The 16,518-nt window shown below is 38.8% G+C and overlaps 1 protein-coding gene across 3 annotated transcripts in view; it reads right to left on the bottom strand.

Moving 5' to 3' along the window:
• Positions 1-1,135: 1,135 nt before the first annotated feature.
• ppp1r21 (protein phosphatase 1, regulatory subunit 21) overlaps positions 1,136-16,518 on the bottom strand; it is a 35,913-nt gene continuing 20,530 nt past the window's right edge. For 2 of the 3 annotated variants that reach the window (XM_041251765.1, XM_041251766.1), the window contains exons 8-22: positions 16,251-16,303; positions 15,739-15,888; positions 15,149-15,250; positions 14,965-15,053; positions 14,306-14,442; positions 13,848-13,940; positions 12,415-12,542; positions 11,046-11,198; positions 10,529-10,621; positions 10,073-10,330; positions 8,981-9,016; positions 8,180-8,296; positions 5,051-5,149; positions 3,075-3,203; positions 1,136-2,274 (exon numbers count right to left, since the gene is read on the bottom strand). In XM_041251765.1, the coding sequence (XP_041107699.1) occupies positions 2,245-2,274; positions 3,075-3,203; positions 5,051-5,149; positions 8,180-8,296; positions 8,981-9,016; positions 10,073-10,330; positions 10,529-10,621; positions 11,046-11,198; positions 12,415-12,542; positions 13,848-13,940; positions 14,306-14,442; positions 14,965-15,053; positions 15,149-15,250; positions 15,739-15,888; positions 16,251-16,303 (1,667 nt within the window). In that variant the 3' untranslated portion in view covers positions 1,136-2,244. Of the gene's footprint in view, positions 2,275-3,074; positions 3,204-5,050; positions 5,150-8,179; positions 8,297-8,980; positions 9,017-9,041; positions 9,814-10,072; positions 10,331-10,528; positions 10,622-11,045; positions 11,199-12,414; positions 12,543-13,847; positions 13,941-14,305; positions 14,443-14,964; positions 15,054-15,148; positions 15,251-15,738; positions 15,889-16,250; positions 16,304-16,518 lie in introns of those variants that run through there. The other variant, XM_041251767.1, reaches the window with a different exon arrangement.

Below are 16,518 nucleotides of genomic sequence, written 5' to 3'. Positions count from 1 at the left end.
TTCCATGATGAAATGAACAAGTCCTTGTCTGACATACAGTATGTAAGTGGACCTGTGAAACAAGTTCAAAAGTAGTAATATATAAGTTTCAGAAGGTTAGAGCCACAGCCTGTAAACTTGGACCTGGAATCAAGAGGATCAGCCGAGCCTGTGTGACAGCTACTCCTTGTCCCTCAACTAAACAAAATGCATTAGCCTGACAGGGGACAAGATTTTAAACATTTATGAATTTTGTGAACATGATGCTTTTAGTTTGTTTTCTTCAAATGTTCCTGTTTCCTGTGGTGGCTCATGTATCTCAGTTAATCTTGGTTTTAATCACATATTTAATTGATACAATTACTGCATCCATCTCATTTAAAGGGTACATAAAGACCTTTTTCATTTTATTGTGTTACATGTTGCTACAACTGTTTACGTATGGTGTGCATATTGTTAATTTTTTTTTTCATTGACCCCTTTTTTAAACTTTTAAATTGCATTCCCTGCCTCAAGATGGTTTCCCATGTAACTGCATGGACCTCTCAGAACTACATTTCCAATCATCCTCCTGCTTACATATGTAACTGATCAATTTACCAGTGAGCAGGAGGATGATGGGAAATGTAGTTCTGAGATGTCCATGCAGGTACATGGGAAGCCATCTTGAGGCAGGGAATGCAATTTAAAAGTGGTATGTAAAAAAAAAAAAAAAAAAAAATTAAAACACACCTTACGTGAACAGCTGCAGCAACACATGGGAACATGTAACACAGTAAAATAAAAAGATCCTTATGTACCCTTTAAGTTTGTTTTATTACTGATGCTATTATTATTATTATTATTATTATTATTATTATTATCATCCAAAAAACAACCCAACAAAAAATCCATCTTTTCCTATTTTCCTTTTCACAGTTTTATATTTATTTACAATCCGGCATTTGTTATTCAATTGTTTGAATCACAATGGAGTAAATTTATTACTCACTGTATTGCATTTACAATGATCAGTTTCCTTTACTCATAAACGGATGTTTTTCATTGCCATTTAAATAATAATAATAATAATAATAATAATAATAAATAATAATAATAATAATAATTTTAAATTCTCTTAACTTGAAATTGCTTCAATAAAACAAAACATCCACGAGTAATGGTTATATCCTCCATAACTGTAAATAATATTATTGAAAATGTGGTTATTGAAATAAAACAAAGCTACAATTCCTCCAGTTTGAGTGCTTTGTTCATAATGCGATTTCATGACTAACTTTATATTAAAACGATGACTATACTCATTCAATCATGGCATGCCACAGGAAATGAATTACTGTGAATAAGAGGGACAAGACAGGAGCGTGATTAACATGTGTTAAAAACACGAATCTCCTAAAAAAAATGAATGCGTTAATTGCAGAAGTTAACTGTGATTAATTGACAGCCCTAATTATATATATATGGACTAGAGAGGAGTATAGCTATGGCCCCCGAGGGATGAACTATAGTTAACAAGAGGTCTATAATGCCCACAGTATTGCACAACAGTTCTTCCCAAGTGTCCTTTAGTTTCCCACTGTGAGGTCAGCAGTCTGACTTGCTCACTGCCGCATACAATTATCTGAGAAGTCCACTGAGTTTGTGAATGTTGTATTTATTTACATTGTCGAGTTGGATTTGTTTGAATTTTAGGAAATCAGAAAACACTGAAAGTGAAATTTTTATGATGATTTTAGTGCTGCAGCATCTTCGTTTTGTAGTACGGTATTTTTGTAATTCATTTGCTGTTGTCCGCCATTTTACAAATTAGCAGTGCAAGTGACTAGCATTGTTAGTCTTTTGTACTGATACAATTAGCTCCCTTTGGCTCGGGAATGATCACTAATATGAACCAATTCTCCACCCAGGTGACAGATTGAGAATTATTTTTGGAACAAAAATTACTTTGCAATACCTCATCTTCTGTCTCCCTTTGTTTTCTCAATCAAAGTGCACACATCTCTGTAGAAACACTTTGGCAGCAGTTCAAAAAGCCAGTGGCTGGCAATTGCTGTAAGACACCCTGCTGCGCTTTGTCAAGTTTTTGTTGGTTATTTTGATCTTAGCTCTCAGATACACCCTCTGCTGCTCCAGCCACTATCAGTAATGTCCTGCTTGAGGCGAGGAAAGGGTCAGTTGTTTGGCATTTTCAGTTTTCCCATGTTCAGGTTTGGTCACATCCTCAGCTGTCTAATCCAGACTCAAGGAGCAGCTGTTTGCTGCCTATCGACCTTTATTCTTCTTGGAATTTCCCTGCAACAGTAAAAACAAAAAAATGTTTACACAGCTGGGAAAGATTAAATGATCAGATTGTTTATTTTAAATAGTCGTTGCTTTTGTTCCAAACTCTGTGTAAACCCCCAGAACTCCCATGCAAAAGAATATATCTATTAATAATATCTATTTTTATATAGCGCCTTTCATAGAGGACCACCATCACAAAGCGCTTTAGATCTGTAGGCTGTGAACTGTGCATTACATGCAGAGTCACTTACAATAGGACACTGATTTAACATCTCATCAGCAATGGAGCACAAGGAGGATAAGTGACTTGCTCAGGGTTACACAGTGATTCAGTCAGTGGTAGAGGTGGGATCTGAACTGATGACCTGGTTACAAGCCCTGGACTTTAACCACTGGACCACACTGCCTGCCTTATCTATATATACCGATTTTATGTGTTGTGCAGATAGTCAACTGGGTGTGACTGCAGGACTTAGCCAGAATGAAAAATAAAATAAAAAAATAACACACACAGCCCCTGGAATAACAAGAATAAAGAAGGGACTATGTGGCACAGTTCATTCAAATCTGGTTTCTGAGGTTCAAACCTCATCCAAAAAATGACAACTACATCTGTGCTCATATAAGATTTTCGCATTAAGCTTGGGATGAAATTTTTGCTTTGCTCCTAATTCGTATGTGTTCTGTTATCAAGATTTGTTTCTTTTTAATTGCACATCCAAGTATAAGATCATAATTGTTCCTAAAAGTAAGTAGCCCCATTTCAAATCTATGTATCTTTTAAGAGAAAAACTCATGATCAAGCTCACCTTACTGCTCATTTTCAGAGTGTCAATTTCTTCCCTTTGTTTTGTCAGCGTTTCATTCATACTGCACAGGTGATCGCTCATCATACTCAGCTGGTCCTCATAACTCCTTTTGGTTGTAGCCAATTCATCCTGTAATATGCAAAGTCAGCAGGTTAATATTATTAAGCTAAGGGTACAATTCAGCTCTGGCCTCTCAAGGACCATTTCACTACTGATATTTCAGGTATCATTGAAAAGTAGGTTCTATTTTAATACATTTTTTAACTGTTCCCTTACTTTGTTTGCAATCATTCTGAAAGGTTAAAAAGCACACACACATCTTTAGATCCACCACCCCCCCGCCCCGGCAATAAGTGATTCAGAAGCTGCTCTTCAGTTTGAGCTGCCGCTTATATACTAATGTAACACAGGCTAGATCAATTAAGTAATTCAGGAGATGAATGCAACACACACCTACACTAGAATAACTCTCACTGTGCACTTGTGTAAGACTCTGGTCTTAGTTCTGCAGAATGTGCTGATTTTATGTTTTCAGTAGGAAGATCTACTGCTGCACTGGTATGCGAATAGCAAATAAAGCTTGCACATTGTTGACCTAGTAATCTCCCCACAACCCAGCTTTTTCTCCAACTCAAAAATAAAACAATAAACAAGAGACTAAAGTGTACTGCGCAAAGCATTTCCTTCAGTTACAAACCATTTTTAAATATATATAGCTAGACTATATATAACAGAAACGTGTGAAATGCTACCCCTTTTAGCAGTGAAAAATGGGATAGAGTCAGTGCCAGGACGCCTGAGGAGCAGGAAAAAAATCCTGAATAAGCAACTGTTCTAATTAAACAAGTTCAACGTGGTAAACACAAATCACAGCGTAATCATGTACTCACTGCACTGTGCTACGTGACCTGTCTTGCTCTGAAAAGTGATCTTGTTTATCATTTGAAAATACTGTATCTCAATTAAACGAAGTGACATCTCATTTAATGACATAAACAGCATTGGAAAGAACTGTCTCCCAGAGTTGTATCCCATTTAAGCAGAAATCCTGATTATCAGACTCCCGATTAGGCGGCGCCGACTGCAACAGTAGCTTAGGGACATAGAGGGGCGGGGCACTGTAAGCAGCATGGTTACGTTTGTTCCACGCTGGAAATCTTTATCATTCTTTCAGCTGTATAGCTGCCTTCAATAATAGGCTAGAAATATGAATGAATTTGGATAGCTACTGTTTACCTCTACAGTGCCCCCCACTTCTCTTGGTGTCTTTACGACACTGCTCAAACAGAAGGGATAGTCAAATATGTGCATGTTAAGCAACAGACATCCCCAACTCCTGTATTGAAATTAATACCCACAATCCCTCTAAAGAAGTGATAATGCAATATGGCAATCAGGTGATGGTAATACGCACATATCAGACACTACAGTCCATGCTGGGGAAGGAGGACGTAATTACACCTCAATAAGTCAATACGATGCACTCTAACAACACTAACACAGGCCTGGCATACCGGAAATGAGTGCCTCTATTCACATACTTAATACATACACAGCTCTGAATATACCCTCCTTGTTTAGCAGTGTATATTTGTCCATAGGATTACCAAAGACACTTTCAGATGTAGGGACACAAGAAACCTCAGTTTTAAACTAGCTTGTCACTATCTTGATCCAAATCAAACATAAGGTTATACAGGTTTCTACCCTACACATGCAAGCACTGTTGTAGCTCAGGAACCTGTTATACTAATAACATATGATGTCTTTACTATTATGGTGTTAAAATACTGCTTATTTGATATATGGGCACAAGCAATGAAATAAAACACTGGCCTGCTATCAATAACCAAGTCTGACTTTCCAATGGGACTAAAAATGGCACACACCTGAAATGGATTCTGCATTGGAAGGGTCCTTAAGAAATTCTATTGTGAATTGAAATATAAAGTCATTGTAAGTGTATACATGCTCACCTGCAAGCGACTGACATTCTGATTGGCCAGCTTCACCTCCTCTGTCAGCGTGTCCCTCGATTTCTCAGCAAGGGTTAATCGTTTAGCAAGAGCCCGGCACTGTCAACCAAAAACACAAAAACATTCAGTGCAAACAGCAAACGGGTCAAACGAACTCAACATAGCAGACCTTTTCTACTGCAGTCAAGGTGGACTTCTTATACATGGTGTGAAGTACTATACAGCAAGTAATATCTCAAAGGAGTTGACAGTTAAACCTAACCAATACTTTAACTACCGCACAGAAATCAGAACTTGAGGACCCAGTTGGAAATTAAGTGGAGACTGTCTTAGGACAGAGTGCTGAGAGTATGGAATGGGTTACCTAGTCGTGTTGTTGAAGGATACACTTCTTCACAAAGAGTTACGAGAGTATGGGATGGGTTACCTAGTCATGTTGTTTAAGCTGCATCAGTTTGATCCTTTAAGACCCAACTTGACAGAGTTTTGAGCTTAATCAGCTACTAGGAACTGGACGAGCTTAGATGGCCCGAATGACCTCCTCTCGTTTGTAAATCAGAGGTAGCGCTAGCTTTTCTGTTCATGCATTCCTGAAACACACATGCCCAATATTTTGCGTCCCATCCAACGAATACTAAATTAATGTCAACAGAAAGGCTAATAAACTCCAGGGATGTGCATTTTGGCACATTTTTATTAACGTTTAAACAATCTCTGTCTGTGTATAGATACACATATAAAACAGACACACTTTCTTTGTTATATATAACAGTAGACAGTTCACGTGACGAGACAGGATTCTAAGCCCTGTTTGTTGCTTCACCTACGTGTGTTTTCATATTCTTCTGCATTCCAATAACGGCAACAAAATCGGCGTGTCTGTGTCTTTTACACAAAGATTCTTGAAAATCTGCACATCTGCATGTACATTCCCCCCATCCCCCCACCCGCCCCCCCCTCTCCCCCCCCCCCCCCCCCCCCCCCCCCCACCACACACACACACACACACACACACACACACACTACAGGACATCTTGCCGTCTCAAAAAACAAGACACGGATAATTCATTTCCCATTCAGAATTATAAGAATGTATTTTTCGTTTGCGTTTTTCTACATTACTACTGCTTCAGCGACTGCAGTACTTGTACAGTCAGAAGTAGATGGCCGAGATGCAGATGCATGATCTTCTTCATGAGAATCCCCTGAAGAGGTTGATTGCTTAGCAAAAAAACTTCAGATTGACAACTGACTTGTGACACTCAGCACTACATATTCATTTTTATGCTTAAAAAAATCTGTCAGCTCTGTTTAAAATAAAATTAAAGTGACTTTGAGCTGGGTTCATTAAAACGTTTGAGTACGGTTCTCGAGATCGTGATGTAATGTGGACAGGGACTAAAAGTAAAAATCCTTAATATTGCTGCGTAAGCCAAATATGAGGATTAGTGCTGCCACCTACAGGACTGGAGTTTACCTTAATCAATGCTGTTATATTGAAGGCCAGTCATTGCTGCAGTGTAAAAGATTACCACGAATATGCATGTCTGCGTCTCTCTCCATTCTGTGTGTTCCGTGAAGGCAAGACCAAATATTTTTCCATCTAAGGATTTAATTTGTCTTTAGGAAGCAAAATTTTGCATTAATGCGACCTCTGATAAATGTTATGTTCTTATGTCCAAATTTACCATCCTAGTATCAGATTTTTTCTGCCCATAAAAACTGACAGCTATGTAAAACAAATGTTAGTGCATGTTTATATAAAAAAAGATTTAAAAAAAAGAAAAACAAACAAACTGAAGATTCCACACACTGCTTCCAGTACCACTTTCTTTCAAAAATATAAATCAATCTGCCTTTATCTCAAAGCAGTTATATATTTATATACTCAACTTGAACCATATGGGAAGATTTGAAAAGTAGAAAAACCTACTCACTTCTTATCCAGATTGCTTTGACATGTTTACTCCAATCTCTTTAGACTCCCTATCTTATTTATTATTACCCTCTAAACAATTGAGATAACATTGAAAAAGATCTCAAGAATACATAAAACAAAGGAGGCAGTGTTGGTATATAATGCATGTTTTAATCCTTTGCAGTCCATTTATATGCATCAGGTCCAATTTATTTTCACACGCACTGTTTAAAATATTTTTTTCAGAGTAAAACAGGTCTAAAAGGCATTGAATCGCAAAAGGACACTCAGTAATGTATCTTCACATTCTTCAATAATGTGATCCAAGTCATTATTTTATTACTATAACATCAAATAAAAGCTCTGCAAATGTCTGTGATATTCTTTGAGCGCTGGATGCGGAAGCAGCTACCTCCTTTGTTATGTCTGTGTTATCTGTAGTGCATGGGGCTATGAGATACGCCTTTTTTTCTGTTTCATTCGGCTCCTATCGGTCTCACTCGGCCATTGAAAGGTTTTCACTGTTTTATTCCGGAGAGAAAATGACTAGAGTCCTGTGCTTTAAGTCTTCCGACATCGGACTGGAAAGGGAAAACTGTAATGTAGTGCATGGGGCTGGTCCGACATAGGATCGCAAAGGGTAACTATAAAGCATATACAATAACTCAGCTGTACAATAAATATAAATATATATTTTTTTAATTTACCATTTACATCAAAAATGTAAAAACAATCTAAAAACTCACAAAATCACATCCCCAAACAATGAACAGGCCTGAGGTTTGTCTTTCCATTTCTATCAGGCTGAAGTCAATGGGCAGGCACTGGGAAATGCTCACTGCACTGTAGCTGTGAGCTCTCTCTATCAACAGTAAACCTGTATCTGCTACACTACTAACACCCACTGAGATTGCAATCTGTTTTCCAGCAGTGACCTGCCACCAAGTCAGGATGCTGCCTTACAAACTACAAAGACCAGCCTGTTTGCTAGATCCAGATTGGGTAGGCTGGCTAGATGTTTCATCTACCGACCTCTCTCCTTAAAGCAGATGTTAAACTATTAGTAAAAGTTTTCTGGTGTGAAGATAATGTTTTCTGATTTACAGGATAGGCTACATCTCCAGGGCCATCCACAGAGTGCTTTTCCAGAGCACTAAGTGCCTGTGGATGTACACTCTGGTGCCGAGCACACAGACTGTGTTGTGACTCACCTCTGCATTGAAATGCACGGCTTTGCTGTCTGCCACCTGCAGCTGGGACGTCAGCTCCGCCACTCTGCTCATGTAGTGACTCTTAATGAGCTGCTCCCGACATTCCTCGTCTGGGACCTGTACACAGACAGCGCGAGAGATATCACAGATCATGAGGTCTCAACTTCAACCCTTGTGAAAATTATTCCAGTTACAAAAAACACTCCACAATTCAGCACGACAGTCTGCTCAAGAGGTGCTCAGGACTGAACGGCAACAGGTATTCTAACTGCGTTTCTAACTGCTGGCACCATGTAGCCAGTGCCACTGACCCTCGCTTCTCATGAGCACTAAATTGACACGCATTAATAAAGACATGGTGCTCATGGCTTTCTTTGGCATAATCTTTGTGGGTCCATGAACATTTCCATTAGCTAGAGTTAATCCTACATTAGTGAACAACGGAGGGAGAGAGAGAGAGAGTTCTTAAAGGAAGTCAAAACCCCTTAAGCAATCTGCATTCTTCAAACAGCTCTATTACATAAAAAACAGATCTAGTATTAGCAATACTACTAGTGAGACCAACTGCTTGGTAGTTTAGGTAAATGCATGATTTTTTGACGTTCGTTATTTAGTTGGAATTCATGATTTGACGTTCATTATGTAAACTAAAATTCATGATTTTTTGACATTCAGATACACATACGCACACATGTGTGTCTTGAAAACACATTTTGGACCCATGCCTAGTATTATCTATTAACAAGCAGGGGCTTTTTAACTGAATTCTGATTAAACACATTTTAAAAAGTAAATCCATACCTTTACTTCTTCACTCTTAGTTGTCAACATTCCAATCTGAAACAGTCACAGGACATTATATTATTATAAAACATATCTGTCAGCATCACATTTAAGTTCCAGTTAGATACAGCAGAAGAAATCCTTTCCAGGTTATTTTTATCAACTCCTCCCTCAGATCTCTGGATTAGATTAGGAAAATCTGCTGATCTACACTACAGTAATGAAATAATTATCTTAAAACAAAAGATAGTTTAATGCTGCTGTCCAGAAGAGAGATGTCTTGCGGGGGTATTTAAGAAAGCAGAAATATTTGCCAAGGTATTTATCCAATTCTTCTAACTGCAAATGGCAATTTGAGGAGTAAACACAAAGTTGTTTTCACCAAACGCCTAAAGAAAGTAATTTGCTGCAGAATGCCCGTTTTATTTTTCCACAGTTAAAGGAGTAGGGGGACCACATTATAAACAAGCGGTGGTATCTGTTCACATGGTAATGAATCTTCTCCAGTCCTTGGAAAATGTTCACTCATTTGAGAGACTCTTATTTCAATTACTCAAATGTTCTGTTTTTGTTTAGTTGCTTTGACTGAGTTCAGGAGCTACTCTTCAGTTCTAGTTGCGTGCCCTACACAAAGTGCAGGCTTGATCAGTCAACGTGTCTATATTAGTAAGAGAATGCACCATCTAGTGCAACAGCAGCGTCTTGCCAGTTAAACAAAAGCAAACTTGACCCAAAGTGTCAGGATCACTAGATGGCGCTGGCTCTTTCTTCTGTAAAAGACGCTTTTGGCTGAAACAGGACTGGAGAGCAGCTCCTAAACCCAGATGGAAGCAACTTCACTCGGCTTAACACTGATATATAAAAAAAAAAAAAAGAAAATTATTATTAGTATTTGCAATAGGAACCACACAATGATCATGAAAAGATAAGGTGACAGTAAATCAAAATTTTTAAAATGAAACTTTAGTCAAATGTACTGCACTTAATACTTAATAAGTGAGCTACTGGGGACCCTGTATCCGTCGTCTTTAAGTCTGGTATAAGCACAACACATGGCGAACTGTGGGCCCATCCCTAAACACCAAGGGATGACAGTACGATGAGGCTCACCAGGCTTGCGCTGCGGATGGGTTCTCCCAGGCCCCTCTCTCCTGGCTCCTTGCCCTCCTCCTCTGGTGTGGGCTGGGAGCTGGGGCTCTCCGGGGTGGGCAGGGAGAGCTGGCTGCTGCTCGAGCCCGCAAGCTGAGCCTCCAGTTCACTGATCCGCTGGTTCTCCTTCTCCAGCCTGATCCTGGCCAGCTGTGCCTCCAGCATCCAGTGCTCCTTCTCCTGTTCCAGCTTTACAATCTTCTCCTGGCTCTGATGGACCTGTAGGCAGTAGTGTAAGTGACGCGATGTTATGTAGTAAACTTAACATTTTCTGGCTAATTTGGAACTGGACTTGAACTCCAAGTCTTAGCTTAGTCTTAGCTACCCATGCCTTACCAACATTGGACATGTGTGGCCCCAGCGCTGCCAATCAGAAAGCCATGTGCAGTAACCACAAATTAAAAAAAAAAACGTTACCTGTTGTGTTAGACCTTCTCTGCTCTCTGTGGAACTCAGAAGAATTCTACGGTGTGCCAAAGCTTCAACGTAAGGAACAGATTCTGGCAGTGGCTAAAGTAAAAAAAAAAAAAAAAAAAAAAAAATATCATGCTTCACATAATCAAGGAACCCTTTCTACAGTCTTAGGTTCATAACACTTCCATGCACGGATTAAAACTCTTGAGGGTCACATTGTCAGAAGACGGGTATGAGCCCTGTCACGGTGCAAGGCCCTCTACAATGACACAGCCTACCCCCCAGCTTTTACAAAAGGGAAGCAGCAGGACTGTTAACAATATGATGTTCCATCTTCAAAACTTTCTTTCCCACATATAGCTTTAGACTAAACAGGATGAAGTGGCTACAAGATTACAATAAACAGACCCTCATTTATCATGACTACTTAACCTTTATCTTACCACTGAACTGTACGTTTGCTTAACAGGGTACATTGTTGGCGTGAGACAGAGAGAGGGAAGCAATCAATTCTACCAACCTTCTTCAGGGATTGGATATAGCCAGTTGCTCTCTTCTTGCACTGTAACATTGACTCTGCATGAAGGGGGTTCATTGTCCCAGTCCCTGCTCTTGGACCATAGCCTGTCGGGGCAGTGAAGAAATCTAGGTTGTTGCTGAAATATGTAGCAATCTAAAAAGGAAAGAAAAACGTGGTTAAAAACAAATACAAATAAAATAAAGCTCCGATTTGCGGATCAAAAGCTATTAGAAAATGTGATGGCAACATTGCTACTTTAACTTTATAACTAAATCTAACGGAGTGCATTTCAGTTTGTAAAAACATGCGCCAGAGAGGTGTCATATTTAGTGATCTAGAAGTTTTTAACTTTGCCATTATTAGATACATTTAAATTGTATTCCATAATGAGACACATGTAAGAAAACAACCCACGTAGCTCTGAAGTTTATTACAGGTAATTATCCTTGATTCTATGAATAAATTCTTACGATTGAGATCTATGGTAGCTGCAGATCATGACAGACAGGAACTGTTGTTGCACTTTATTCTTTAAGTTCCTTGTAGTTGAAAAGCATGACGCAGGCCTGTAATGGTCCATGTATATTTCAGCCAATTGTTTTTGCATTCTAAATTGTAAATCGACTAATTTTTCTATTTCGGTTTTTCATAAAAACAAAAAAACCCAAAAAACAAAATAAAAAAATAAAAAAATCGACCCGTTTTTCATTTTCCAATTTCTGAGTTTAAAATACAAAAATGGATTCAGGATTGTTTTCACATTTTTCATACTGATTTTTGCAACGAAGTATTCGAAATGGAATAAATCTGTAATACAAAAATAAACAGACCAATAAAAAATGGTCTTGTATCGAATGTGTCCTGGTGTCATGACATTTTCTGCATCAATACATTGATATCTATAACTATGGACAAAAAACACCACAGCAGGTCTCACAGAATTTATATAAACAGGTTTTCATGCAAGTGGAAAGAAGCAGCAATAGAGACTATTAAAAAAATAAATAAGTAAAAAAAACTATGTATAAGCTTCACTTTATGACACTATACACATCCAGCTACACTTACATAATGCAATGGTATTTTGTGAAGCAAACTGGGATGATCAATCACTCAGAACATTTTCAGCAAGGCCCTGGTGCAAGAGGCAGCAAGTAGCATACAGCAGTTTAAGCTTCAGAATCCACTACATTATTGCCATATGTTGCTAGTTCAACAGAAGGGATTTGCTTTTAACTGTTTTCTAAAGAACACAATTTTAAGACATAATTTTTAAACAGAGAGAGTTGAAGTTATTTAGTTGTTTAGATGATAGGTGCATAGCCCCTTCTTAGCCTGCATGGTTCTGCATGCATAGTGTCTCAGTTACCTTTCCAGTAACGTTGCTCAGAGACACAAGGGACGTCAGGATACACTCGTTGGTAGTTTGAAGTTTCTGCGTGACCGTTGGGAGTTCTTGTTCAAGTATAGCTTTCTGGCTGTAGTGCTTCGAAACATCTGGAAGGGAAAAGAAATGCTCATTCATAACTACAAAATGCCAGCTCATATCCCAACACGCACACGTGCACGTGCAGGCTGTTCCTATCCCAACACGCACACGTGCAGGCTGTTCCTATCTCAACACGCACACCACCACCTTGTGTTCCAGGTCAGTTTCCTTTTTATTCTGTATGTCATGTTTTTTTTTTTTGGCATGCATGTATTTTGAAGTCCATTAAATATCAATTTATCTGCAATGCTTGTAGTACCTGAGTTCAACCCTCTCTGATCAATGTGTTCCTCCAGTCAGAATACCAGTGGAAAAGATTCACAACAGGGAACACTTATGGAATAAAAAGTGTAGACTTTCATGCATTACCATTTCATTTAGCAACACCGGCACATAAAAAAAAAAAGCTTTGAAAACCGAGCACAAAGCAAGACTCCCAGAGCTCTCAACAAGCCTTACCAGAAACCCGGCTGGCTATATCTTTTTGAATTGCAATACAAAGCCCGACGCTTCTGTTTCCTATCAGCAGCCACAGGGGGTCGTGGCACCTGGCGGCTTTCAATTACAGAGCTGGGCTTCATCCTGCTGCTCTGTTACAAAGCTGCCTCTGAAGAGAACGCTACCGATACTGCACCTTGGCAACTTGCTGCCCAGAAGTGCTTTCATTTGAACACACTGCGAACAATAGCCAGCTCCCGGGTGCAGTGTTAGGCTTAAGGTAGCGCCAATTTGAATTGCTGTTCTTTTCCACACAGATTAGATTTGAATTTAAAGCAGTTTGAATCATATTGTCAGGCCTGCCTGTGCCAGCTTTTTATCTGTGTGCCTTTAATTCAAACCAGTTACTGTAAACAAAGTTTTTTTTTTTTTTTTTTTTTGCTTTTTTTCCCCCACAAAACCACAAAAATATTTCATCAGCTAAGTTCAAATATGAAGTGAAGGGGTAGGCTTTTCTAAGCCTCCCATTGTCACATTTGGACCAACCCATTTCCTGAAATGCAGCAATCAGGGTGATTCTGTGCAGCCACACACAGACGACTGTTGTTATGATCTGGGCTTTTATTGAGATTCGACCCACTGCTTTATGATTCCTCTAACTCGCTTACGTTTACTTCAATGTGTACACAACAGTAGTTGGCCAATTGTGACCACTAGATAAGTGTGCCTACGGTTTGAGAACCACTATACTAGACACACCACTTACTGTTTGCAGGGATATACAGAAGAGTGGGTGATTAGAAAGTCAGTTGGACATCAAACCTTGGATAACCACATTCAAGGACTTCTGTACTTCACAGACATTCGAAGGTTACCTTTCATGACATCCTGGAGCCCGTGGAGACAAGCTGCAAGCTGTGTGAACACAGCACTGGAGTTGGCTTGAAGGATTGCCTCAGGTTTGGTACCTAAAAACACAATGACAGAAAAAAAGGCACATGGCGTTCCTGTTCACGGTCAGGGGAACAAGCTAGACATAAGAATATTATGGTCTATAGAGGAGCCTGCCACAGACATATGTCACATTTTAGAATTGTACACATAGCTACAGAACAGTTTATCCTATTGTGATGAAACTTGCAAAGGGCATTCTTTAGCACAAAGTAGTGACAGTAACAGAATCTGGGGGTAGACAGAGAAATCCAGGTGGGAGTTGTACATCACTGTACTTGTTTTGTTAATTGAGGCAGTTGGTTTTCAATAGCTAACAAACTTTCTCTTGCAACGAAAACAGAAGTGTAACCCAGCCTCCGAAACAGTGCAGTCTACTCACTTGGTAAAGCAAGGAGGCCGATATAATTTTGCAGTTTTTCAAACACAGAAGTCATCTTTTTCACGTCGCTGTGCAGTTCCAAGTTTTTTGTTTTTAAGGAGGACGTGCAAAGAGAGGACTCGCACTCCTCCTCCAGACTGCACAGGAGGCAACAAAGAAAAGATCAATGCTAAGAGGGACTCGGGGACTGTACAGACAGAGAACTGGACATTTCATCACTGAAAACTTATGCTTACTAAAAACAATGCTTCTGAAAAAGTCTCCTCTGCGTATTTGTGTTGTACAAGCTTCAGTGCACAATGCTTCACCCACGGGTTTCAGTGCACAGCACATTGCTAATATATAAAATCTGTCTTGAAGAGCCTTTTTAGAAGCAATTTCTGTTGGAATAATTGAAGAGCATGGCAAATAATGATCTAAAGGCAATAGTTTGTTTTTTTTCTAACAGGTATTTGACACCCAGCACTACAATTCAAATGTAGAAACGGTTAGCCATATATATATATATATATATATATATATATATATATATATATATATATATATATATATATAATATATATTATATTATTATATATATCACCTTGCATGCTAGCGGATTACTGATTCATTTCACATGTTGCTGGAAGAGTGTATGGGAGATGCACAAACAGAAATACCTTTTCAACTGATAGGGAAGAATCTTCTGTAGGAAGCAGGTGTACGATGTGAAATGGTCTGAAAATTGTTTTAGTTTGACAGTTGTTTCCTGAAATAATTGAGAGAAAACACAATCAGTTATTCAGCTGGTGAAAAAACAGGACCGTCTTATGCAGTGCATTGGTGCAATGAATGGCAGCTTACCAATGTAGTAACAGTGTCCTCCGTAATACTGTCAAACAAGTGCAGCATTCCTTCCTCCAGAGGGCGCACATAGGCTGCGTTTTCATGAAGATACTGAGAAAACTAGGAAGAAATGAGAAATGTTTTTGGATCTATAACGAGATGCTATCCGTCTGTAGAACACCAGCACACGTAAAGGTTGATGTATGGCACGTGGAATTAATAATATATATAAATACATTAACAAAATTAACACTTTAAAACGTTAGCTCTATACACAACCAGTCTTCCCAGGTAAACTCAATTTTAATCACGGTCCGGTGTCGTACAAGGAAGGAGAATTCTGGTTTTTGGGTGCGTAAACAATCTTTTTTTTTTTTTAAAAAAAACCCTTTCATGCATGGGGAAGGATTTAAAAAAACACACACACGCAAACACACAACACAACCTCTTCTTGTCTTTATATGAGAAAGAAGCAAATGCATGAGGACCTCATGAGGATGCCATTTCATTATTATACATAAAGGTAAAAAACTGAAAAGAATGGCAGCTGTTTCTCAACATGTCATGCATTAGAAGGGTTAAGGCAGTATAACTGTCTGTTGTCCTACCTTTTGGTTTAAAGGTGAAATTGTATTTGTGGCTGAGTCGATGGGGTAGATCTGGACCCTCTGCTCTGTGTAGGTGTGAAAGTTCAGCAATGCAGCCACGAGCTCCTGAATGAATGTTAATGCCTGCCCAACAATATCCCTTGCTTTCAGCTACGGGTTCATAAAATAACAACACTTCAGTGAAACTGACAACTTTTACAATGAATTCCACCATCTGGGACACTTTAAAGTTATATTCACCTAGCATTGGTCCAATTGTACCTTCAATAGAATTTCTCCTTTGAAAGGCTTGTGAAGTTAAACTTCTAACTTCGACCATCCTTTTTTTTCCCCCCAGACTAAATAATGCCACCTTGTGGTTGAATTTTGTTTCTCTTAAAGAGCTACAAGTAATATCTAATCTTGTACATTAAAATACAATACAAACACATAGCGCCTTTAGTGTATGGAGGACTCCATTCTGATCCAGTACAATGACAAGCCACCTTACCAGTAAATACCCATTAACTAACCTGATGTCTTCTGTTGTGAGGCGGGACATTCAGGGTGTTATACTGCCAATGTTCTTTAAAAAAAAAAAAAAAAAAAAAAACACACTCACACTATTACAGTTTGAAAACCCAGCTCAATCACACTTTACTAAGGTGTGGAGGGGTGGTTCTGTTTTTGTAGGAAACACCAGTATGTTGTTTTTTTTTTTCTCTGCCATTTACTTTTTGTTGTCATTTACATTTAGCCTATGTACCCACTACAAGGCTGTAAATTTAAATTAATATACAT

The sequence above is a fragment of the Polyodon spathula genome, chromosome 6 (genome assembly GCF_017654505.1).
Source record: "Polyodon spathula isolate WHYD16114869_AA chromosome 6, ASM1765450v1, whole genome shotgun sequence".
NCBI classification, from domain to species: Eukaryota; Metazoa; Chordata; class Actinopteri; order Acipenseriformes; family Polyodontidae; genus Polyodon; species Polyodon spathula.
Note: the sequence above shows the minus strand (reverse complement) of the source record. Positions and strands in the feature narration are given on the sequence as shown.